Consider the following 24639-nt stretch of genomic DNA (forward strand, 5'->3'; position numbering starts at 1 on the left):
TCTTGGAAGTGCCTGCCTCCAGTGCTCCAGTGGAGCGAGTTTTCAGCCATGGTGGCATCATACTACGCCCCCATCGTGCACAAATGACTGACAGACTCTTGGCTAATTTGGTCTTTTGCAAATGCAATGCAGCATAGTGCCCTGACATATAAAAAGTACAACTTTTTTGTTATGTTCACGTATATGTCATGTTTTTTCAATGTTAACACTTTTGTACAAATAAGTACATTTGCTCTTTATTTTTCAATGTGTTTGTTCTGTAAAGGAATGAGTTAATGTTTAAAATGACTGGTTAATAGTGCTATTATAAAGTGCAATGTCAGCACAATTTTCTTTCCTGCAATTTAAAATGCACTTGTTTTAATAAATAAATACAGCGTTTGAAAAGCATACACAATCTGTGTTAGTATATTAGTCTGTGGTTAAAAGGACTTGAAAGGACTCGAAACTCAAAATGCAGGACTTAGGACTTGACTTGAGACTTTCCAGTCTTGACTTTGGACTTGACTCGGGGCTTGCCTGTCTTGACTCGGACTTGAGGGCAAAGACTTGAGACTTACTTGCGACTTGCAAAACAATGACTTGGTCCCACCTCTGTGAATTTGCCAGGAGGTGTTCTTTTAGTGCGGTTTTGAAGGAGGATGGAGATGCACTTTCTTTTACACCTGTTGGGAGTGCATTCCATATGGATGTGGCATAGAAGGAGAATGTACTTGTGTACTTGTATTAACCTCGTAGATTGTTGCAGTAAAAATAGGTTAAGCTTTATCAGTGTGCCGTGTGTGTTACCCAGTTTTCCCTGTGGGGACAACATTAATATGTTTGATGAAAAGTGATTATATAATAATAATAATAATACCTTGGAGTTATATAGCGCTTTTCTAAGTACCCAAAGTCGCTTTTACATGTAGAACCCATCATTCATTCACACCTGGTGGTGGTAAGCTACTTTCATAGCCACAGCTGCCCTGGGGTAGACTGACAGAAGCGTGGCTGCAATTTGCGCCAACGGCCCCTCCGACCACCACCTATCATTCATCATTCAATTCACCGGTGTGAGTGGCACCGGGGGCAAAGGGTGAAGTGTCCCGCCCAAGGACACAACGGCAGCGATTTTTGGATGGTAAGAGGCGGGGAGCGAACCTGCAACCCTCAGGTTTCTGGCACGGTTGCTCTACCCACTACGCCATGCCGCCCCCCAATTATATGCAGGAGTATACGTATGCATATGTGCTTGTATATGTACAGTATGTATTTATGTTTATACAGTGAACGTGCGTGTGGATGTATGTACCCTGTGTGTTTGTTCATGTGTATATGTATGCACTGTATTTGTGTATGTATGTGCGAGCGAATGTATCTATGTAAGCGCGTATATACCTAAGTGTGCACGTATGTATGAGTGCATTAATGTACGTATGTATATGTATGAATAGTTGTGTGTATGTGCAAATGTATGTTGGATGTGTGTTTGTATGTACAATATATTTGTCTCCAAGTATTTGCGGGAGCCAAAGTACAGCCTCAGACCTCCAGAGAGCCTAACCCAGGGATCTCAAAGATTCACAAAAATTGAAGGGATCCCTAATGGTTTTAAAAATGAAAAATATCAAAATGGTCCCTGAACGCTTTTATTCTTTAGTGTGTGACCCCTGTAAAGTCATTAAAATGCAGTGCAGTATTATGACTACCACCACGATAATAAGCATATTTTAAACAGATTAAACCATAGAATATGAATTAATCTGTTCCAGGGTCAAACTGTCGCCATCAGGCAACTTCACTTCCAACAGTTGCCTTCCCTACAAGTGTAAAAAGAAGTTTGCCATCCCTACAAGCGTAAAACGAAGTTAACAGCTGTGCAGTAAAATGCAAACACCATAAAAGTTGACAAGGGACAAATATGGTGGAAAACGTGCAGCGGGGTGCCTTTGAGGTGAGTCTCTTTACATTGAGACTAGGGGCAGCTGACTGCAGTCTTCATGACCTTTTTCTGCCGTTATTATTGTTGTTGAAGTATAGAAGTGTAACAGTGGTCATCCTGCGCAGTCCAGCCATGCAGATGTGGGGTTCAAACCGCAAGCACAAATCCTCTCTGGTTGAGCATTAACACGATCAGCAATGACCTATGAGCTGTATACTGTTAATTTTCAAGTGTCTCTTAAAGTGTTGGGGATTGACTTTTTCACAACCTTGTGATGCTAAGCCACACTATCTGCCATCTATTACAGATGCTTGAGTGGGCTAAGCAGCCAGGACACCTTTTTATTTGCAGTTTTATGGTCATTTGGTCATATAGTTTTGTTGTGGCATCACTAAAAATAAACAAGGCAAACTTGTAAAGGTGTCCTGATACAACTTTTTCACTTTCGATACAATACTGATATTGGAGCCTTGAGTACTGGCCGATATTGATCCGATACGACATCAGCACAAATCATAGATACATTTCTAATGTATTATTGTTAGAAAACCTTTGATCAAGTGAAAGGAATAAAACCGAAAACACTGGTGGGTAATAAAACCATTTACTTATTTATTATCAACCACCTGGAATGGACTTATACTCTCTTTAAGTTCAAGTGGAGTGGTAATTATTTTCTTGGGTGACACATTGTGGCCACAATTATTCAGTAGGTTGAATGATGCAGACACGTTTGTTCCTGGATACTCTCTAATATACTTGGAGACTTTGTGTAAGTAATATGCAAGTATAATTATTTGATACTTGTTTATATTGACAAATGTGCTGTTTTAGACTGCAATATTATTCAACGAAGAACACTTATTACAAATGTGTTGCTTGCATGCTATTGTGTGCTTAGCTGTTGTGTAGGTGCTAGCTCCTAGTAGCCTATAGCACACCATGTTTACGTTTTGTAAATGACTTAAATAGAATAGAGGAAAAGACCAAACGTGTGTGCTTAATGGAGGACAGCTTTGCAATGGAGTGCTTTTATCAGAGATTTTAGGTGCAAGCCAATATAATCCAATAGGTGTTTGTTTATTTTGTTGCTGATACCAGACAGGTATCAATATCAGATCGGGACACGCCTGCACATATGTGGGGTGTTTGCTTTAGATGTTCCTGAATATGAAGTCTACCAAGTTAGTTGAGCAAGATTGAAAAAACATGTTTTTTCTTAATTTTTTCCCAAGCTGCTACGCCTCCCATTATAACATCTAACAATGTCAACTTTTGTTTCCGCTGACAGTTTCCACGTGTGAAAGACACAAGCTTCACTGGGGTCACAGTTGAAGAGTGTAAATTACTGTTGTCTGGTACGGACACACACACATATACATATGTAATTGCGTTCTTACTTGTTTTGCACACACGACAAGGTTCATTGTCCTCTGGTGTTCTGTTACAGGCAGCGTGCAACAGACGGAGGATGAAAAGAAGAGCTTGTGGAAAACATTAACGGAGAGATTTTCCTCCAAATCAGACGAGGGTCCGGAGAAAGCGCCTGAAAAATAACATTTAATGATCTTGTTTTGTGGTTACATGTACAGAAATAAAATGATTATTGCTATCTGTATGTACTCTGCGTAGTTTTCCACCCGGAGTCCACATTACTCACCAATGTAGAGAGATGTGTTATTAGACCTATCAGGTTCATTAGGTCTTCTAAGAATGATGCCATTTTATTTTCGGCTTGTTTCGGCAACAACTCTGGCCTTCCTCAGAGGTTGTCATGTAATGTTGATGTGATGTGTTTGGTCAGCTGATTTTAAAAGTTTTTGGCATGGTCTTCCTGCTTGACTGCAGGCTGACAGCTCCACCTGCAGTCAGTCTCAGGTGTGGGAACGTTGGTAAGCCCCGTCATCCCGAAAATGTCTTGTTGCTGAGGCTGGAGTCGAAGTCAAGTGCTTGCCCGATAACACATCTGATTAATTTATCAATCAGAATGGCCGTTGACCCATCAGGGTGGAAGGTGGCCATAGTCTCTCCAGTTTATAAACCATGAGACAAAACAATTATGTCCAACTATCGTCCCAGTAACATCCTTCCTGTTGTGTCTAAGGTAGCAGAAAAATGGATTGGCAACTTGTTGAATAAACATCTCAGTCATGGCCGTTCTCTTTGGGTTCTGCCAGTATTACTCCACCAAAAACGGTAAATTGCGTCTTTGTAGAAACGGTGAAGTCCTTGCTGGATAAAACTACCTGTCTGTGTTTTTAGACTTAAAGAAAGCTTTTGAATAAAATTGACCATCAAGCTCTCTTGTCTAAACCGACTCACTTTGATTTTGCAGTTTTTGCCATTGCTTGGTTTCAATCTTACTTGTCCAACAGAACACAGTCAGTGAGGGTTGTCATTCCACAAGGCTCTATCCTGGGACCAGTATTGTTTTCTCTCTCTCTCTATATATATACCTGCCAAATGTTTGCATGAATGTGATCTTTCAAATGTATGCTGATATCTTTACACCTGCTAAAAGTACACAAGAAACATCATCCATCATCCTGTCAGCCCTAATGAGTATTCAGAATCGGTTTCTCAATTCATGTTTATTGTTAAACAAAAGTAAAACTGGTCTTTGTAGTTATATTTAGGCATACCAACCACAAAAGAACACAAACTGATGCGATCTATTGTCCTTTTTTTACATTTGAGTTTGAGTTTATTTCGAACATGCAAGTATACAACATGATACATCACAATCTCCAGTTTCTCTTTTCAACATGTTCGAAAAGGAGTAGGAAGAAGCAGAGCTTATTTAATCCTACCCCTTTTCTTTTACATAACAGTTGCTAAAACTTTTGTTCACTTCCTGTTCTCAATTTATTCACAATATACTCCATAAGTAATCACAATAAAATAAGTAAATAAATAATTTAGTTCTGCTCTCAAACACTACTGATTTAGTAGAGAATAAACTTCATTGCATCACAGGAAGTTTCTCAAACCTTTTACAAAGTGATCGCTGCAGACACGATCATAGTGCGATTGTATTCCACAAGATGAAAGTGATCATTTTAAAGAGCCATTTCCTTCGACGCACTTTCGTTTTTTCCTGACTTTATTACCTTTATGAACCACTTCTTTCAGGACTCCATTAAGCTCTTTCCTATCTCTTTCTATTTGAACGACAGGAACAGCCAAGAACAGAATAGCAACACGGTATTTTCTGCTCTAACTCTACACTCACTTGTTTTAATGCTACGCTCAAGGTAGCCCAGTTAACTGCCTTTTTTATGCGGGTTTGAAAGCCCCCGTGTCACGTGACTTCAAACTTGACACCTCATTGGCTGGTTCTGAAACAGGATCGATTGCTTCTGTCTTAATGTACGGAACGTAAGTTTTCCATTTTGAAGCAGCACATTTTTTAAATAAATGTTTCATTTTTTTTTTACTCTGAATTTTAAAACACTGAATTTGTTTTCAATTAAATCGTCAGCATAATTTTATGTAAAAAAAAAAAATTCCATTTGCAAAATTTCCGTTACAAAAATTCAGTGTCAAAAAAAGCTTTTGTATTAAAGACACAAATTACCTTCATAGTTAGCATAACTTTTTTTTTGGATAATTTTACAACCGTCTACCCTAGAGTCATAACTTTGTATGTTACGTATGTTAACGTTGGCATGCTGACATCAACATGCTATATTTTTTTTAGCCAATTTTGCCACATGTACACCTCAGAGACATTTAACTTGCTACTTGACATGCTAACTTTTTTAAGCTAAGTTTTCAGTCATACACCTCAGCATCATGTGACACATGCTAACTGACTGCATGCGAACAGGTAACGAGTGTCACATACCAAGTTGGCTTTGAAAAGATAGCGTACTAATATTAGCATGTGTCACGTACCGAGTTATACGACTTAATGCTGTATGGCTGCAAATTTGAAGTGTAAAATTAGCCAAAGTTAGTATGCTATTATTAGAACGCTAGCATTTGATTACCAAGAGCAAGGAGCATTTTGACTCCAGAACCGGGAAACATGTTGGTTTAAATTATCCAGGATGAGTTGGAATCAGGTGAGAAATGTGGGAATTGTGCAAGTTTGAAAAATGTCCCGGAAAACCTGTAATTCCTGGTAATCTGAGCTATTTGGGAAGATTTAAAAAAAAAATGGTAGCTCTTGATTCCCCCCCCCCCGAGCCTTATTAATTATTCATAAATATCATGATTGACTGCAGCTGGTAGTTTCCCTCTGTTTGTTTTGCAGCACTCATTGGATGAAGCAAAGATCTGCTGAAGAGAATATTTTGTGGTTTAGGTTTTTTTTATTTATATAATCTCACTGTGTAGTAAAATGACTTAAATCCACAGTTTAATACAAGCAGAAATCATTTATTCAATGGCCTTCATACAAAAGCAAATATGTGCCGTTGTACACAATATGACATGGTTTTAATGAGCCAAACGGACTTCAAGCAGAATCTTATTTTGGTACCTGTGCAATAATAGGAATAACATTTTGTATTGGGTGAAGTACAACATAAAAGGAGTATAGTGCTGTCATATACTTCAATGATTAGGTTGTTGTGAAGACAAAAGGTTGCTGGTTCGGAAAGAAGGAAATCAATCATACATGAGTCAATAAACTAGTAAAGTCAAAAGGTGCAAAATAAAAAGAAAAAAAAAAGAAAAAAAAGAAAAAAAAGATTAAGGCTGATGTGCTTTGTTCTTTGCGCAAGTCATGTTAAGCGTCTCCTACTCATCTTTGGTCTCAGGGTTGTCCTTCCAAATGCGGTAGCAAAGCGAGGTGGCCAAGCCCAGCCAGGCCAGGTAGGGCGCCATGAGCAGAGCGGCGGGTCGGCTAATGGGGTACCACGACCACATGGTGGCGCCAACGGTACCCGTTAGAAGCACGATCTCGATGAGGGCCTGACGTGGACGACATGAGAGGTTAGACACGTGCTTTCAAACCAAGGCCAGTTAGGCTTACCAGTTTGAGCTTGTGTGCCCCAAAGAAGATGGGGGTCCAGGCCCAGTTGAGCGCCAGCTGCACGCCGTAAAGACCGAGCGGCACCAGCGCCTCCTCGGTAAAACCTCCCAGCTCCTTCCAAACCAGATACGAGCCGTAGCTGTGACGGAACTCCAATTAGATACACAAAAAGACGCTTAACGACGCAGTGGTGATTCTCACCCCATCCCTGTGTACAGGCAGGTCCATACCACCGGGAAGGCTGCGTTGGGTGGCCGCCATGATGGTTTCTCTAAGGTGGGGTACCAGGTCTTCACCTCTTTGCGCGTGACGTACCCGCCATAAAGCCCGCCGAGGTGTGGCAGGGCAGTCATTCCAATCAAGGGCAGCCACATTCTCTCGTCAAGGTCTCCTAATAAGTAAAAATGACTTTTTAATGTTCCAACTCAGGGGTGTCAAACTTATTTTAGCTCAGGGGCCACATGGAGGACAATCTATTCCCAGGTGGGCCGGACTGGTAAAAATCACGGCACGATAACTTAAAAACAAAGACGACTTCAGATTGTTTTACTTTGGCCAAAAATAGAACATTCTGAAAATTTAAAAATCACAAATCATTTTGACAAAAAAAAAATTCAAATTCTGAGGGGGAAAAAAAACGAACACAACAAACTTAGACTTCGCCTCAGTGTATCTACAAAGCCAATAAACATGAAGTCACAGCCTATCTGGGATTGAAGAAAATAAATAAAAAAACTTTGAGGTGTCAAATACCTCATTTGTCATGTCCAGGTATTAACCATGTGCTAACTCAAATCACACCCACCGAGGTAAAAACTGTTGAAGATGGTTGAGTTACACTCACATTTCTAGTTTTTGACAGAGACATTTAGTGCCAAAGAAGCATTTGAAGCAGAAGACCAAAAACGGCAGGTTTTGCGTTTCATTTGTTCGAGGGGAGGAGCCACAGCCACGCGTTACCATAGCGATATGCGCTTTACTGCGTACCTCTTGCTTGGCCCCGGTATCAAGTGTTTGCTTGCCCAACAGAGTTGTTATTGCGACACCCAGTGGACACATTTAGATCAGCACTTTCTTTCATTAAACAATTTTATACTTAGAAAAATTAATCTCGCAGGCCGCATAAAACCTGTTTTGTTTTTGTTTTTTTAGCCAATACTTTACTGCAATGCTAGCGCCCTAGCTAATACATAATTGCTAATGTACATGCTATGCTAACACTAAAGCGCTTCTTGGAGACAAAAGGCTGATTAGCATTAAAGCTACAGACACACAAAAGCATCACAACTGGCCTTTAGTGGCCTTGCCCTGAGCAACACTGGAAGGCATACAATCATACTTGCCAACCTTGAGACCTCCGAATTCGGGAGATTGGTTTGGGGGAGCGGGGTTTGGTGGTAGCAGGGCTGCATGGGATTCTGGGAATTTGTTCTGTTGTGTTTATGTTGTGTTACGGTGCGGATGTTCTCCCGAAATGTGTTTGTCATTCTTGTTTGGTGTGGGTTCACAGTGTGGCGCATATTTGTAACAGTGTTAAAGTTGTTTATACGGCCACCCTCAGTGTGACCGGTATGGCTGTTGATCAAGTATGTCTTGCAGTCACTTACGTGTGTCTGCAGAAGCCGCGTACAACATGTGACTGGGCCGGCACGCTGTTTGTATGGTGAAAAAGCGGACGCGACGACAGGTTGTTAAAGACAGTGACATCACGGCACGCCCTCAATATTGTTGTCCGGGTGAAAATCGGGAGAAGTTCGGGAGAATGGTTGCCCCGGGAGATTTTTGGGAGGGGCACTGAAATTCGGGAGTCCCCCGGAAAAATCGGGAGGGTTGGCAAGTATGCATACAATTGTCCAAAATGTCTTGGTAAGATTAAATATGGATGACTTAATTTATTAATCAAGCCACGAGTCTAAATAGTTATTTTCATCGCAGCATTTCTCGGGATCTTTCTGTGTGGAGTTTGCATGTTCTCCCCGTGACTGCGTGGGTTCCCTCTGGGTACTCCGGCTTCCTCCCACTTCCAAAGACATGCACCTGGGGATAGGTTGATTGGCAACACTAAATTGACCCTAGTGTGTGAAAGTGAGTGTGAATGTTGTCTGTCTATCTGTGTTGGCCCTGCGATGAGGTGGCGACTTGTCCAGGGTGTGCCCGCCTCCCGCCCGATTGTAGCTGAGGTAGGCTCCAGCGCCCCCGCGACCCCGAAGGGAATAAGCGGTAGAAAAATGGATGGGTGGATGGATGGATGGACAACATTACACACTTAAGTTTTTTTTCAGCGCATTTCTCCAATAACTGAATGATTAGAGGACAATACTGCCCTCTGCCGGACAAAATGACACACTGCAGATAAGTTGATATACTTGTTTTTAACTCTCCTTACAGTAGTATCTGCATTCTGACCACACAAATATGCGAGGTACGTAGTAGTAATTAACTACAATGAAATCTTATGACATTTTTAAATGTGTATTTTCAGTAAAACAATAATAACAAACAAATAGCCATTGTTTTTTTATGTAACTAAATTAGCCAGACTATTCTTTTTGTTTTTAATACATGTTGGAATGTATTTCTATATAAAATAAATAACCAGAGCACCTTAATTTCACCAGTTTATGGTTTTATAACCCACGCACAGTGGCTGCAGGTGCAATGACAGCAATTTCATGTGCGCAATATATTAAGGATCTAAAAACATGACAATATAAGTGATGCGTGTGCATACTGTGCTTTCTACATTAACGTAGTGACTAGTAAATGCAGATGATTTGGAGAAACAGGCAATATTGCACAAACTAGACTAGAGCAAAAGTATTTGTAATAAAAAAAATGTTGTAACGTCAGTTTCACAACAGGGCAAAGTTTTAATGACGGTTAGCTGCAGTCTTACCTCTTGAGTCGTTTTAGAGTTGGTTTGGTTGCAAGGACGGCGGCCACAACAAGCGTCAGTCCAGCTGTAAGTCAAACAATTTAGTGAGCGAAATGTCGTTAAAGGGCAGGGCAGCCTTATCAAAAGTGTCAGTCAGTCAAGTCAGTGCCTCCCAAGCTAGCATGTTTCAAAGATGATTATAACACTGGAGATGGCTGCGCGCTTCCGGTTTTGGCAAGCCTCTCCACCAATCACAGCGCAGCGTGCCAAGATGATAACACAGTCAAGATGGTTCACTCCACTTTGGCTCTTAAATTCACCTGGGGATTACAATCAGGGCCTGGACGTCATTATGTCTATTTTACTATCGAGCCTACTGAAAAAGTCTTACGTTCATTTGATTGGTGATTTTTTTTTAACTCAGTTTAGGCACGGGCACAAACTAGCTAAAATATGAATAACACAATCATTCATTTTTTTTAACATGCAATTGTTTGAGGAAAAATAGTGCAAAATAAATTAACAAAAGTAAAAAGTAATTTTGGCTCGCATTTAAATCATTTGGTTGTTTGCCTTCCAAATCCCTACCATGTCTAAAAACGTGTCTCCTGATTTTGAACAAAAGAAAATAAAAACACACATTTGTGAGAGTAAACATAGAAAATAACTAAATAAATATATATCAATCTCATCAAATTCATAGGAATGCAACACTCATGCTACGCTTGGTATCGATAATGTCGGTATTTGGATCGATCCTCTGACGATACTATCGATTCAATACCAAATAAAAACTTGGCCAGTATTACCGATACCGATACTTTTGGACATATTTTAAGATCACTAAAAAACATGCACCTGGGGATAAGTTAATTGGCAACACTAAATTGGCACTATTGTGTGAATGAGAGTGTGAATGTTGTCTGTCTATCTGTGTTGGCCCTGCGATGAGGTAGCGACTTGTCCAGGCTGTACCCCGCCTTCCGCCCGAATGCAGCTGAGATAGGTTCCAGCACACCCTGCGACCCCAGAAGGGACAAGCGGTAGAAAATGGATGGATGGATGTGGTTTTGCCTGTAATTTGTCGATCATGATTATAAATACAAAAAACACAGGACAGATTATGGGAAAACATATTTGTATCAACACACTTATTTGTGAACAATTTAATAGTAATTACTCTGTTTTTGTTCACAATCTGTCCTAAAACAAAGCAAATCAAATTAATCTGTTCCAGATGCCCAAAATGATGGACACAAAACACATTATATGGAGAATGATTATAGTTCAATAGGAATGCAACTATTTTAAATACATATGAATGAATGAAATATTGATAAATAAATTTTTAGCCTCACTTTTACCTTTATTGACACACACTCTTGTTGGCAAAGAGAGCCACGCATGCAGATGGCACCTTTGTACTTTGTTGAATTTAGTACTGTTTCTCATCTTTAATCAAAGTGCAGATTTCTTTGGACCCATGGATTATCATCTTGGAGTTATACACAATTAAAAAAAAAAAGCACAGAGGCTGAGTCACCAACGTGTTGCACTCCCTACCACGAATTAACTTGTTAACTTGCGCAATGTTTGACTGTACGATAACAGAGATTGTGTATGAAAACTAGGGCACAATGTGGGTAAAAACGGAATTATCCGAAAATATACAGACCACGCGCTGTGTGTTGGGCCCCGTTTTGCATGAAGAAGCGCAAAAAAAATTCTAATTAAGGACATGAATGCTCTATATGAAATTTCACCACAAACATATTCCTAGCCGCTTCCTGCTCCGTCGCTGATAAGAATATACAGTGTTCAATTGCCACTTCGAGGTTGAGTTTTGAGTGCCATTTGAAGTTTCATGATACAAATACGGTTGGTTGAACATAGTTGGTGGCGTTCCTAAAAATGTTGTTTTCAAACACACGACCACCATTAGAGTTTGCGCGCAGACTTATTTATTTCTTGTTTCTTGTGTATTTAGATAGTTAAATCACATCAAATATGAACTATTTACATTTTGTAAAAGTAGTCAGTGACACTCCATTTGCCTCAACCCAAGTGAACCGAATGCTAATGCTAAGCAGCTAACACAAAAACCAATGTCACCTTGAGATAAACACTGACATTTTATTATTTTATATTGTTATTTACAGCTGAAATGGACAAAAAGTAATGGTCTGACCCTCATGAACTCATCTTTAACTGAGAGGATGACTTTCTGACTGTTGGACATTGCGGACAAAAGCCTGACCTTTTATAAACAATTTAGTATATTTTTTAAAAATCATATCGTTTTGTATATTATAGCTTTGTATTCCATGTACTTACTTTTTAGTTAAAGAACTCTGACCTAATATTATCTGTTTATTTACATGGTATCAGTGTAGAAATATACTAAACCACTCCTATCAGCCGGTTTTGTATAAACTACCCTGAACTGTGAAATGCGGTGGAAACGCAAACCACTCTTTTACAGGAACCTGTAGTTCCAGAAGCAAGAGGTTCCAGGAACCTAAAGTTCTTGAACTTTTGGTGGAAAAGGGAAAAGTCAAACTCGGTTTGATCCCACGTTTAAATTTATGTTTTAATTATGTTTATTATTTTGCACTGAAAATAAATGTTTGAGCAATTTGTTTTCTATAAATTCAAGTTTGATAAAAAAAAAAAGTATAAAAATGTTTTACATGAAAAAAAATTGTAATTGGCGGGGGCTCCAAATACACTTCAGCCAGGGGTATGCCTAACTTGCAGTCGTCCCTCGCCACATTGCATATTTTTGTTGTTTTTTAAAGCAAATTCTTCACAATTTTTGCCATAAATTAAGTATTTTATAAATACATGAAGTAAAATAACAAATTCTACAGTAGTATTGGCCACTAGATGAGACCAAACCAATCGGATCCCACTGTTCAGTATCATGACCACTGATTGGCTCAGTCTCGGGCAGCATTACTATTTTAAATTAAAAGAGCGTAAAGGTGACCATAGGGTATTATTTCATGTCTAGAGGGCTGTTACGCCGTGGTCGCATGGTGATGTGCGGATCGTTCTCCCATGATGCAGACAGAACTCCGGAGGCAGTGTGCAGGTAAGAAAATTACTTAATGTCAATAAATCATTCAACATACAAAAGTACAACATGCCGATAGCACGGGAAGCTAATGGAATAGCTAATAAGAAAACAAATGGCTAAACTCAGTAATCCAAAGGTGAAGTGAATTATATTTATATAGCGCTTTTCTCTAGTGACTCAAAGCGCTTTTACATAGTGAAACCCAATATCTAAGTTACATTTAAACCAGTGTGGGTGGCACTGGGAGCAGGTGGGTAAAGTGTCTTGCCCAAGGACACAACGGCAGTGACTGGGATGGTGGAAGCGGGGATCGAACCTGGAACCCCGAAGTTGCTGGCACGGCCGCTCTACCAACCGAAGCTATAACTTGTTTTAAATATAGCAAATAAGAAAGCCAGGCAGTGTGCGGCAAAAAAATGGAATAAGTCGCTCTCTGATTAATGCCCGGGAGCAGGTGAGCGTCCCGAACACTAATCAGAGGCAGGTGAAACTAATTTGCACCCATGGCAACTAAAACCCAAACCCAGGGATGCCCAAAACAGGAACTGAGGGAGTCAAAAAAGTATACGGATCATAACAAGGGCTCCTTTAATGTTCCATCCATCCATCCATTTTCTACCGCTTGTTCCTTTCGGGGTCGCGGGGGGATGCTGGAGCCTATCTCAACTGCATTCGGGCGGAAGGCGGGGTACACCCTGGACAAGTCGCCATCTCATCACAGGGCCAACACAGATAGACAGACAACATTCACACTCACATTCACACACTAGAGCGTGGCGAAGTTGCGAGAGTGGCTGTGCCAGCAATCTGAGGGTTACTGGTTCAATCCCCACCTTCTACCATCCTAGTCATGTCTGTTGTGTCCTTGAGCAAGACACTTCACCCTTGCTCCTGATGGGTCCTGGTTAGCGCCGTGCATGGCAGCTCCCGCCATCAGTGTGTGTGAATGTGGAAATAGTGTCAAAGCGCTTTGAGTTCCTTAGAAAGGTATAAAAGCACTATACAAGTATAACCCATTTACCATTTACCATTTTTACCATTTAGGGCCAATTTAGTGTTGCCAATCAACCTATCCCCAGGTGCATGTCTTTGGAGGTGGGAGGAAGCCGGAGTACCCGGAGGGAACCCACGCAGTCACGGGGAGAACATGCAAACTCCATGGAGAAAGACCCCGAGCCTGGGATTGAACTCAGGACTTTCGTATTGTGAGGCATATGCACTAACCCCTGTACCACCGTGCTGCCTCCTTTAATGTTCCATCCATCCATCCATTTTCAACCGCTTGTTCCTTTCGGGGTCGCGGGGGGTGCTGGAGCCTATCTCAGCTGCATTCGGGCGGAAGGCGGGGTACACCCTGGACAAGTCGCCACCTCATCACAGGGCCAACACAGATAGACAGACAACATTCACACTCACATTCACACATTAGGGCCAATTTTTAGTGTTGCCAATCAACATATCCCCAGGTGCATGTCTTTGAAGGTGGGAGGAAGCCGGAGTACCCGGAGGGAACCCACGCAGTCACGGGGAGAACATGCAAACTCCATAGAGAAAGACCCCGAGCCCGGGATTGAACTCAGGACCTTCGTATTGTGCTGCCTTCTTTAATGTTGAAATATGTTATTTAGGACAATTTTTTATGCTCTAGTTATGAAAATATTACATTTATGATTAATGATTCCCACTTTGCGAAAATTCATTTATCATGGTTATGTCCGAAACTAATTAACAGCGATAAAACTGCTTGTTTGAAAATAAGAGTACAAAAGCACAACATCGGCTCTAATTTAAAGTGTCCAAAAACATATTTCTTGACTTTTTAATAGATATATTAAAATGATCACACATGGGAACTGAAAATATCGATATCACCGTCGACGCGATACTCCGCTGGCATCGGCGCAGTCGATATTTGTCTCCGCCCGCCCGCCCTACGCCTTACCTTCTTGTCGGCCTCGTTGTCTGCCGGTGCACTTTGACCCCAGCTGCTCGGCAAATGTCATCCAGCCAGAAAGGGCCTTGCTGCAGTAGTGGGGGGCGTCACAGGAGAGGGAAAATAACAACATTAACACCATCGCGGCTCTCTCTCACCGCAGCTCGCGGCGCCCAAGCTCCACATCCCCGCCGACCACACGCCGCCGACACCTGCCCGCCGCCTGCGAGCGCGCTCGGCGTGAGGACGAGCGGTTAGGACGGCGGCTGACATGTGAGTAGCCGAGGAAGCTTTTCTCCTCCCCGGGCTGCTAGGTGCTATCCTAGCCGGGGGGGGCGGAGAGTGGGGGGAGTGATGGATGGATGGATGGATGGATGGATGACGGTCTGGGGAGCTCCGCGGATGGATGGATGCACGGATGGATGGAAGGAAAGGAGACGCTGAATGCGTCCTGGCTGGATGTCAAGTGGTGGACGTAAGCTGACATCCTCGGCGAGATGTGGAGGCCCACCTGGCAGCTCCCACACTGCGGCGGCATGCTTGTGTTGTGGTAGCCGGGCCAAGGCGCGCACACGGCGGGCTAAGGAGCCTCCAGCTGCCAGCCTGCTTGCCTGCAGATGTGCAGCATATTGTCACTCCGAGATGCACAATTATTCGTCACGTATTCATATTCGTTGGCACTTGATGAGACACAAATGTACTGCTTTGAATATCTCGGCCTATAACTTGCCTTTTTACACTTGATGTCTCAACACCTTTTCTGGTCATTATTGCTGCTGAGTCAATAACTGAGTCAGCCCTCATTGACTTGCAGCAATAGGAAGAAAAAAAGGAAGAATAATGGAGTATTTGACCTGTTATGTTATGGAGGATCTGACTCAGGTGTGAGCTTCCTTCATATACTATCTTTAATAGTCCAATGAATGTATATTTCACACAAGGGGACAATAATGTGGACGGGCGAGGGACATTTATTCATCAGGGTGACATCAGGTGAGGACTCTATCCCAGCTGATGGACTGGACTGGTCACCGGCCAATCACAGGACACGCTGCAAACGTTTTCATTGTCAATTCGCAGCAATGACATTTACAGTAATTTACCCTGCTTTTCTAACTGGGAACTGCACCCGTATATAAGTCGCACCTACAAAATTTTGGAACAAAAAAAAAAAGATTGTTCCGTAAATTAGCCGACTGGACTGGACTGTAAGCCGCAGATATATACCAGTACGTTGTGAAAGAGTTTATAAATGTTGACTTACACACCTTAATTGTTTCCAAATGGTGGCGGTAAAACGGCTGATCGAACAAAACAGAAAAGTATTTGATTATTTATTCATGCTTTACAACAGGGGTGTCCAAAGTGCGGCCTGAGGGCCATTTGCAGCCCGGAGCTAATTCTTTAACGGCACATTCTTAAAATACTATTACGAGAAAAAGTTGCAATGTTGACTGATAACACAGTCAATCAATCAAAGTTTATTTATGCAGCCCTTAATCACAAGTGTCTCAAAGGGCTGCACAAGCCACAGCGACATCCTCGGCTCAGATCCCACATCAGGGCAAGAAAAAAACACAATCCACTGGGATGCCTAGTGGTTAGAGTGTCCGCCCTGAGATCGGTAGGTTGTGAGTTCAAACCCTGGCCGAGTCATACAAAATACTATAAAAATGGGACCCATTACCTCCCTGCTTGGCACTCAGCATCAAGGGTTGGAATTGGGGGTTAGATCACCAAAAATGATGCCCGGGCACGGCGACTGCTGCTGCCCACTGCTCCCCTCACCTCTCAGGGGGTGAACAAGGGGATGGGTCAAATGCAGAGGACACATTTCACCACACCTAGTGTGTGTGTGACTATCATTGGGACTTTAACTTTAAACCTTGGAGGGGACCGCAGATGTGGGGATCCCCACCCTGGGCGACCGGTGCAATGGACGTCGAGTGGATCTAGTTAATAATGTGAGAGTCCAGTCCACTCATCTTGAGTGGAGACAAGTCAGCAGCGCAGAGACATCCCCAACTGATGCACAGATGAGTGGTCCATGCCGGGTCCCGACTTTGAACAGGTAGCGCTTCATCTGTGGTCATCTAATAACCTCTCCACGCAGGAGAGGGGGGCAGAGCAGAAAAGAGACGGCAGATCAACTGGTCTAAAAGGGAGGTCTTTTTAAAGGCTGGCGTTTACAAATGAGTTTTAAGATGGCCAATCACAGGACACGCTGCAAACATGTCCATTGTCAATTCTCAGCAAATTACTGGATAATAAGTTTCAACATTACATTTACAGTAATTTACCGTACTTTTCGAACTGGAAACTGCACCGGTATATAAGCCGCACCTACAAAATTTTGGAAGGAAAAAAAAAGATTCTTCCGTAAATGAGCCGACTGGACTGGACTGGACTGTAAGCAGCAGATATATACCAGTAGACTGTGAAATGAGATGTTTACATACAAAACCAGTGAAGTTGGCACGTTGTGTAAATCGTAAATAAAAACAAAATACAATGATTTGCAAATCCTTTTCAACCTATATTCAAATGAATGGACTGCAAGGACAATATATTTAATGTTCGAACTGGAAAACGTTTTTTTTTTTTTGCAAATATTAGCTGATTTGGAATTTGATGCCTGCAACATGTTTCAAAAAAGCTGGCACAAGTGGCAAAAAAGACTGACAAAGTTGGGGAACGCTCATCAAACACTTATTTGGAACATCCCACAGGTGAACAGGCTAATTGGGAACAGGTGGGTGCCATGATTGGGTATAAAAGCAGCTTCCATGACATGCTCAGTCATTCACAAACAAGGATGGGGCAAGGGTCACCACTTTGTGAACAAATGCGTGAGCAAATTGTCCAACAGTTTAGGAACAACATTTCTCAACCAGCTATTGCAAGGAATTTAGGGAATTCACCATATACGGTCCGTAATATCATCAAAAGGTTCAGAGAATCAGGAGAAATCACTCTACGTAAGCGATGATCTTACGGACCTTCGATTCCTCAGGCGGTACTGCATCAAAAAGCGACATCAGTGTGTAAAGGATATCATCACATGGGCTCAGGAACACTTCAGAAAACCACTGTCAGTAACTACAGTTTGTCGCTACATCTGTAAGTGGAAGTTAAAACTCTATTATGCAAAGCGAAAGCCCTTTATCAACAACACCCAGAAACGCCGCCGGCTTCGCTGGGCCCGAGCTCATCTCAGATGGACTGATGCAAAGTGGAAAAGTGTTCTGTGGTCTGACGAGTCCACATTTCAAATAGTTTTTGGAAACTGTGGACATCGTGTCCTCCGGAACAAAGAGGAACATAACTATTCGGATTGTTATAGGCGCAAAGTTCAAAAGCCAGCATCTGTGATGGTAAGGGGGTGTATTAGTGCCCAAGACATGGGTAACTTACACATCTGTGAAGGCACCATTAATGCTGAAAGGTACATACAGGTTTTGGAGCAACATATGTTGCCATCCAAGCAACATTATCATGGACACGCACTTGCTTATTTCAGCAAGACAATGGCAAGCTTCATAGTAAAAGAGTGTTGGTACTAGACTGGCCTGCCTGTAGTCCAGACCTGTCTCCCATTGAAAACGTGTGGCGCATTATGAGGCCTAAAATACGACAACGAAGACCCCGGACTGTTGAACAACTTAAGCTGTACATCAAGCAAGAATGGGAAAGAATTCCACCTGGAAAGCTTCAAAAATTGGTCTCCTCAGTTCCCAAACGTTTACTGAGTGTTGTTAAAAGGAAAGGCCATGTAACACAGTGGTAAAAATGCCCCTGTGCCAACTTTTTTGCAATGTGTTGCTGCCATTAAATTCTAAGTTAATGAGTATTTGCAAAAAAAAAAAAATTAAGTTTCTCAGTTGGAACATTAAGTATCTTGTCTTTGCAGTCTATTTAATTGAATATAAATTGAAAAGGATTTGAAAATCATTGTATTCTGTTTTTATTTACGACTTACACAATGTGCCAACTTCACTAGTTTTGGGTTTTGTAGAAAGATTTTATAAATGTTGACTTACACAGCTGAATTGTCTCCAAACGGTGACGGTAAAACGGCTTATCAAACAAAACAGAAAAGTAATTGATTCTTTATTCATGCTTTATAACAGGGGTGTCCAAAGTGCGGCCTGAGGGCCATTTGCAGCCTACGGCTAATTTTTTAACAGCACATTCTAAAAATACTATTACGAGAAAAAGTTGCAATGTTGACTGATAACACAAAGTTTCCATGCAGGCTGTTTTTTTCTTTGAAGCTGTCATTGCTCGAAAAAAAAAAAGAATCAAAATCAATGTCATTATTAATTATTGACACATTGAAGTCTCCAATTACTTCACATCAAAAATTCCACTTTGAAATATTTTTTAGGGAAAATATTGCATCTTTTCCAAAAAAAAAAGTCAAAAAGGAAAACTTTTAATGGACTGATTTATCTGCAGTTTATTTATAGATTTAAACGCTGAAAGTAAAAAATATATACAGTACAGGCCAAAAGTTTGGACACCTCTTCATTTCAATGTGTTTTCTTTATTTTCATGACTATTTACATTGTAGATTGTCACTGAAGGCATCAAAACTATGAATGAACACATGTGGAGTTATGTACTTAACAAAAAAAAGTGAAATAACTGAAAATATGGTTAATATTCCTAGTTTCTTCAAAATAGCCACACTTTGCTCTGATTACTGCTTTGCACACTCTTGGCATTCTCTCGATGAGCTTCTAGCACACCTGTAAAGTGAAAGAGTGTGCGAAAAAGTAATCAGAGCAAAGGGTGGCTATTTTAAAGAAACAGGAATATAAAACATATTTTCAGTTATTTCACCTTTTTTCATAACTCCACATGTGTTCATTCATAGTTTTGATGCCTTCAGTGACAATCTACAAAGTAAATAGTCATGAAAATAAAGAAAACGCATTGAATGAGAAGGTGTGTCCAAACTTTTGGCCTGTACTGTATATATACAATTATGTATGACTTCCGGCAGCACGGTGGTGCAGTAGTTAGTGCTCTTGCCTCACAACAAGATTCAATTGTAGTGTTTTTTTTTATACGGTCAATGCTCAAAAAATAATAATGACTCAAAATCAATGTTGTTATAAATTATTGACCCTTTAATAGGAGCCTTCTCCAATTTCTTTACATTTAATATTCCACTTTGAAATATATTTTTCGGAAAATGTTGCATATTTTGTGTGTTTGCCATAAAAAAACACAGTGTTTCTTGAAAAAAAAGGGCATACAACATTAAAAATACATATATAGCTTTATATTGACAGATAGATCTAAAGTTGATGTAGAGATTTACGCGATGTTAAAAAAAATAAAAATAATAATATATATATATATATATATATATATATGAGTTATTTTTAACATTTTTAATGACAGACCCATCCAGGTCCCTGTTACCAAACCAAACCCTAAAGTAAAAAAAAAAAAAAAAAATATATATATATATATATATATATTATTTTGGTTTTGAAAATAAAAAATAGCAAAGTGGCCCCCCCATGCTTTGATTTGTCAGTGTGCGGCCCTCAGTGGAAAACATTTTGACACCCCTGCATGCTTTATGAAGTGTTCTTCTTTTTTAAGATTCAAGGTTCAAGATGTTTATCAGGATTCTTATTCCTTGTACTTTGTAAACACTTTGAGTTTGAACAGTGTCTTAAAGTGCTTTATGATAGGACATTGTTGGATTTATTTCCCACAATTTAGCCGTTAGCGTATAAAAATCCATAGATTAGCCGCACCTTTGTATAAGCCGCAAGGTTCAAAGCTTGGGAAACAAGTAGGTACTGTGAAATATTTTCACAGCAATTTAATAAAACTGCAGAGGTGTGATTTTTCAGTTTATTACAATAAAGTTACAACTAAAAGCTGTTTCTAAACAAATTGTAATTTTATTGTAATTACTCTCTTGTTTTAACATTACTCTGCCACTTACTGTACAAGAGTGTGCAACATAATCTACGGAACCCCTAAAGCAAGGCTATTCATCTGCCGGCCCCGGAGCCAAATCCGGCCTGGGAATGACACCCTACTGGCCCCCTGAGTTCAGTTCAAAACTTAAGAGACAAACATTTTTGCAGCAAATTCCTTGGCAGATCCTTGTACTGACATTTTAATCGTGCTAGCAAACATAGAACACTGGGCTCCAAACGTGTGATTTACACAACTGATGCGTTCTTCAAGGCACCACTTTAAGCCTTCTCCTTTTTCGTAATGTGATTTATGTAACTACGGTGTTACTGTAGCCTTTTTACTTCAGATGCAGTCAGTAGTTATTTGTTCCACTTCTTTAGTCTAGTGTTCCACTTCTTTAGTTTAGTTTAGTTCTCAAGGTTCCATTTTAGGTCCTCTCTTTTTCATCATTTGGGCTATTCAACTGCTGTCCCGTGAGTTCAGTTCCAAAAACTTGTGAGAGACTCACATTTTTGCAGCAGATTCTGAAAAACACTACAGTGCTGTCATGGATGATCTTTGACTATATTTTTTGTAGAAGGTCCTTAAAAACAGCAGCGCGCTCCGACAAAATAAATAGACCAAAATCTGATGCCTACTGTAGGGGACACTGGTTCTCCGGAATATACAAAATAAGACAAAAAAGTTTGGCCCCTTGGTACTTGGCATTCTGCAAATGTGGCCCCCAAAACAATTTAATTGAATTTCCCTGCCCTAAAGAGACAATATCGTTTGGAATTAACAGTAATTTGTTGTGATCTTACAGAGGACTATGATTACAGTAGTTTGTGAAATAACAGTGGATTACTGTGAAATATTAGGGTTTCGTCATTTGTTGTAACGTTTCAGTAAATTTTGATTACAGTATTTTACTGTGAAAAAATACTAGTTGACGCTGTGAATCCTGGTAATTGTATTACATTGTATGTAAGGGGTGTAACGATAAACAGTAATAATGGTGAAACGTCCGACGGTTAGTATTACCGCTTTAAATTAAAAGTATCGAAAAACCTTGAATGATAACTGCCCTTTGATAAACTCACGTACAGACGAGTTTACCTTAAATGCTAATATGAAAATAAGAGACATAAACGTCTTTCCTAATTAAGAAACAACATACCCCAATCTAAACGTATATAAACACATTACTGTCTGAGCAACTAAGATTTTCAATTGTGCACATTGAACCTACAAGATGTGCTCTCTTAGAATAGAATGATCAAGGATTACGAGATGCAGGTGTTTTTACCAAGGTGTCTTAACGGTGCGTTAAAGTGCCGCTGAACAGAGTAGGACGACAGAAGTGATAACATATTTGATTTGTTTCACACTTTTCATGTGAACAAATCTTGAAGTGCTACGGTACAAAACAATATTTAAATGAATAAAAGCCTAGCCATTGAAACAGATAACATACCAAGACTGGAAGACTATCAGTGAAGCGTAAGAAACTAAATGGTGGCTTTTCTGACTGGGAATCTATTTATTTTAGTTATTTAACAAAAACTTGGTCAAAAGACTTCAGTGCGTCAAAGTAATTTTGAGCATATTCAACAATACTGCGATAACCGTGATAATTTTGGTAACGATAAGTGTGATATGAACTTTTCATATCGTTACATCCCTACTGTATAATTGATCACGCTCATGTTACAGGCAGTAGAAAATGGATGGATGGATATTCACACCTGTGGACAATTTAGACCAGGGGTAGGGAACCTATGGCTCTAGAGCCAGATGTAGCTCTTTTGATGACTGCATCTGGCTCTCAGATAAATCTTAGCTGACATTGCTTAACACGATAAATATTTAATAATTCCGCTGGTAATCACAGTGTTAAAAATATCGTTCAAATTATAACCATTCTCATACATTTGAATCCATCCATCCGTTTTCTATCGCACCTGTTCAAGAAGTCAAATTAATGGTAAGAAGTATTTTATTTATTATTGGTTAGCTTCAGAATAACAATGTTACTAAAAAGAATAAGAGACTTATTATATTCTAAAAATGTTGGTCTTACTTAAAAATGCACGCAATTAGTTGTTTTCAGTGTTAAAAAATATTATATAGCTCTCACGGAAATACATTTTAAAATACTTGGCTTTCATGGCTCTCTCAGCCAAAAAGGTTCCCGACCCCTGATTTAGACAATTAATGTCAAATGTTTTAGGGATGCGTGGGGAAAGTGGAGTACATTCAAACTCTACGCAGAGATTCCAACCTTTGATGTGCTAACTACGAGGCCTTCGTGCCACCGCCAATACGAATCAATGTGTGTTATTAAAGCCCAAAGCTTGAGAAAAAGCAAAAAAAAAAGTATTCTTCGAAGCTGCTTAGTTATATTATACGAACAATTAATAGTTTTGTAGTCTAAAAAGCCAGAAAATGCCACAAAAATTTGCCATAGAAAAATGGGGCTGTAGCTAATCGAGTAATCTATCGAAGAGTTTGTTTGAACAATCGAATAATCGGATAAAACACACTTTGTAGCCTCAATTCGTGTTTTAAGAAAAATAGTTGCCATACCCTTCTATTCTTTTTTTCTAATAAATGCACATCATTAACATTGAAATCGCACATTTAACATTTGTCCATTAATATAAAACCCCCCAAAAACAAACACTGAACGCTGTTTGGCACTACACAGATCACGGCACCAACACACTCTATTGCAGCAGCCAGGCAGAAACTGTATCCGCGTATTTAAATTTTCGGGCACTCCATGTGGTCCGGATTTTATGATTTTGTAAACATAATATGAATTTAAGCTTTTTTCTAATCAAATTATTTCAATAATTGTTTTCATTTGTGCTATTTGTACTTTGACACACACTTTGATAACCCCTAATTTAAACTACCATATTTTCCGAACTATATGGCGCACTTAAAATCATTTTTTTCCCCTCAAAACTCGACAGTGCACCTTAAACCGCGGTGCGCCTAATGTAAGGAATAATTCTGGTTTTGCTTACCGACCTTTAAGCAGTTTTATTTGGTACACGATGTAAATGATAAATAAATGATAAATGGGTTGTACTTGTATTGCGCTTTTCTACCTTCAAGGTACTCAAAGCGCTTTGACACTACTTCCACATTCACCCATTCACACACACATTCACACACTGATGGAGGGAGCTGCCATGCAAGGCGCTAACCAGCAGCCATCAGGAGCAAGGGTGAAGTGTCTTACTCAGGACACAACGGACATGACGAGGTTGGTACTAGGTGGGGATTGAACCAAGGACCCTCGGGTTGCGCACGGCCACTCTCCCACTGCGCCACGCCGTCCCTATGTAATGATAAGTGTGACCAGTAGATGGCAGTCAAACATAAGAGATACGTGTAGACTGCACTATGATGGCAAAATGACTCAAGTAAACAACACCAACATTTTATATGTTCCATTGAAAATATAGAACATTACACACGGCTCTCAAAAATCTATCAAAATGTTTTAGTCCGACTTTGATCAAGATGAAGTCATCAACAAGTATGCCCACTTTGTTGGAAAGTGATGGCGACAAAAAAAGACAAGAAAACAAACCACTCGAGCACCTTTTTCCAACTAGGGGAAAAAAAATGCTTTTTAAGATGTTCAATATTTATTGAAGTTGAATTTTTGCTAACTGAGATTAAGAGTTTAATTTATTTACTTATTTAGGATTATCAAAAGTTATTGATCTTCCAATTAAATGGTAAAATACTAACAAGAAATAATTGTATTGCGTTTGAAAGGGTTACTTGCATTATTATTATTATCGTTACATATTATAATTACATTAGTGCTTAATTTAGTCTCAAAATAATGCTGTCAAAAATATCATTTATTGGCAATAATTTATGGGGCAATATATCG

General features: G+C 40.1%; 2 protein-coding genes across 2 annotated transcripts in view; one reads left to right on the forward strand and one right to left on the reverse strand.

Annotated features, from left to right (window-relative positions):
- uqcc2 (ubiquinol-cytochrome c reductase complex assembly factor 2) overlaps positions 1-4226 on the forward strand; it is a 7387-nt gene extending 3161 nt beyond the window's left edge. The window contains exons 3-4 of the mRNA XM_061932624.2: positions 3216-3282; positions 3375-4226. Of these exons, the coding sequence (XP_061788608.1) occupies positions 3216-3282; positions 3375-3481 (174 nt within the window). The 3' untranslated portion in view covers positions 3482-4226. The remainder of the gene's footprint in view (positions 1-3215; positions 3283-3374) is intronic.
- A 2060-nt stretch (positions 4227-6286) lies between these two features.
- tspo (translocator protein) lies at positions 6287-9996 on the reverse strand. Its single transcript, XM_061932623.2, has 4 exons — positions 9802-9996; positions 7107-7296; positions 6906-7044; positions 6287-6844 (listed from the first exon to the last, which is right to left on the reverse strand). Exons 2-4 carry the CDS (start codon positions 7277-7279, stop codon positions 6671-6673), a joined length of 486 nt encoding a protein of 161 aa, XP_061788607.1. The 5' UTR covers positions 7280-7296; positions 9802-9996; the 3' UTR covers positions 6287-6670.
- Between the last annotated feature and the right edge of the window lie 14643 nt (positions 9997-24639).

The sequence above is a fragment of the Nerophis lumbriciformis genome, linkage group LG38, assembly GCF_033978685.3.
Source record: "Nerophis lumbriciformis linkage group LG38, RoL_Nlum_v2.1, whole genome shotgun sequence".
NCBI lineage: Eukaryota > Metazoa > Chordata > Actinopteri > Syngnathiformes > Syngnathidae > Nerophis > Nerophis lumbriciformis.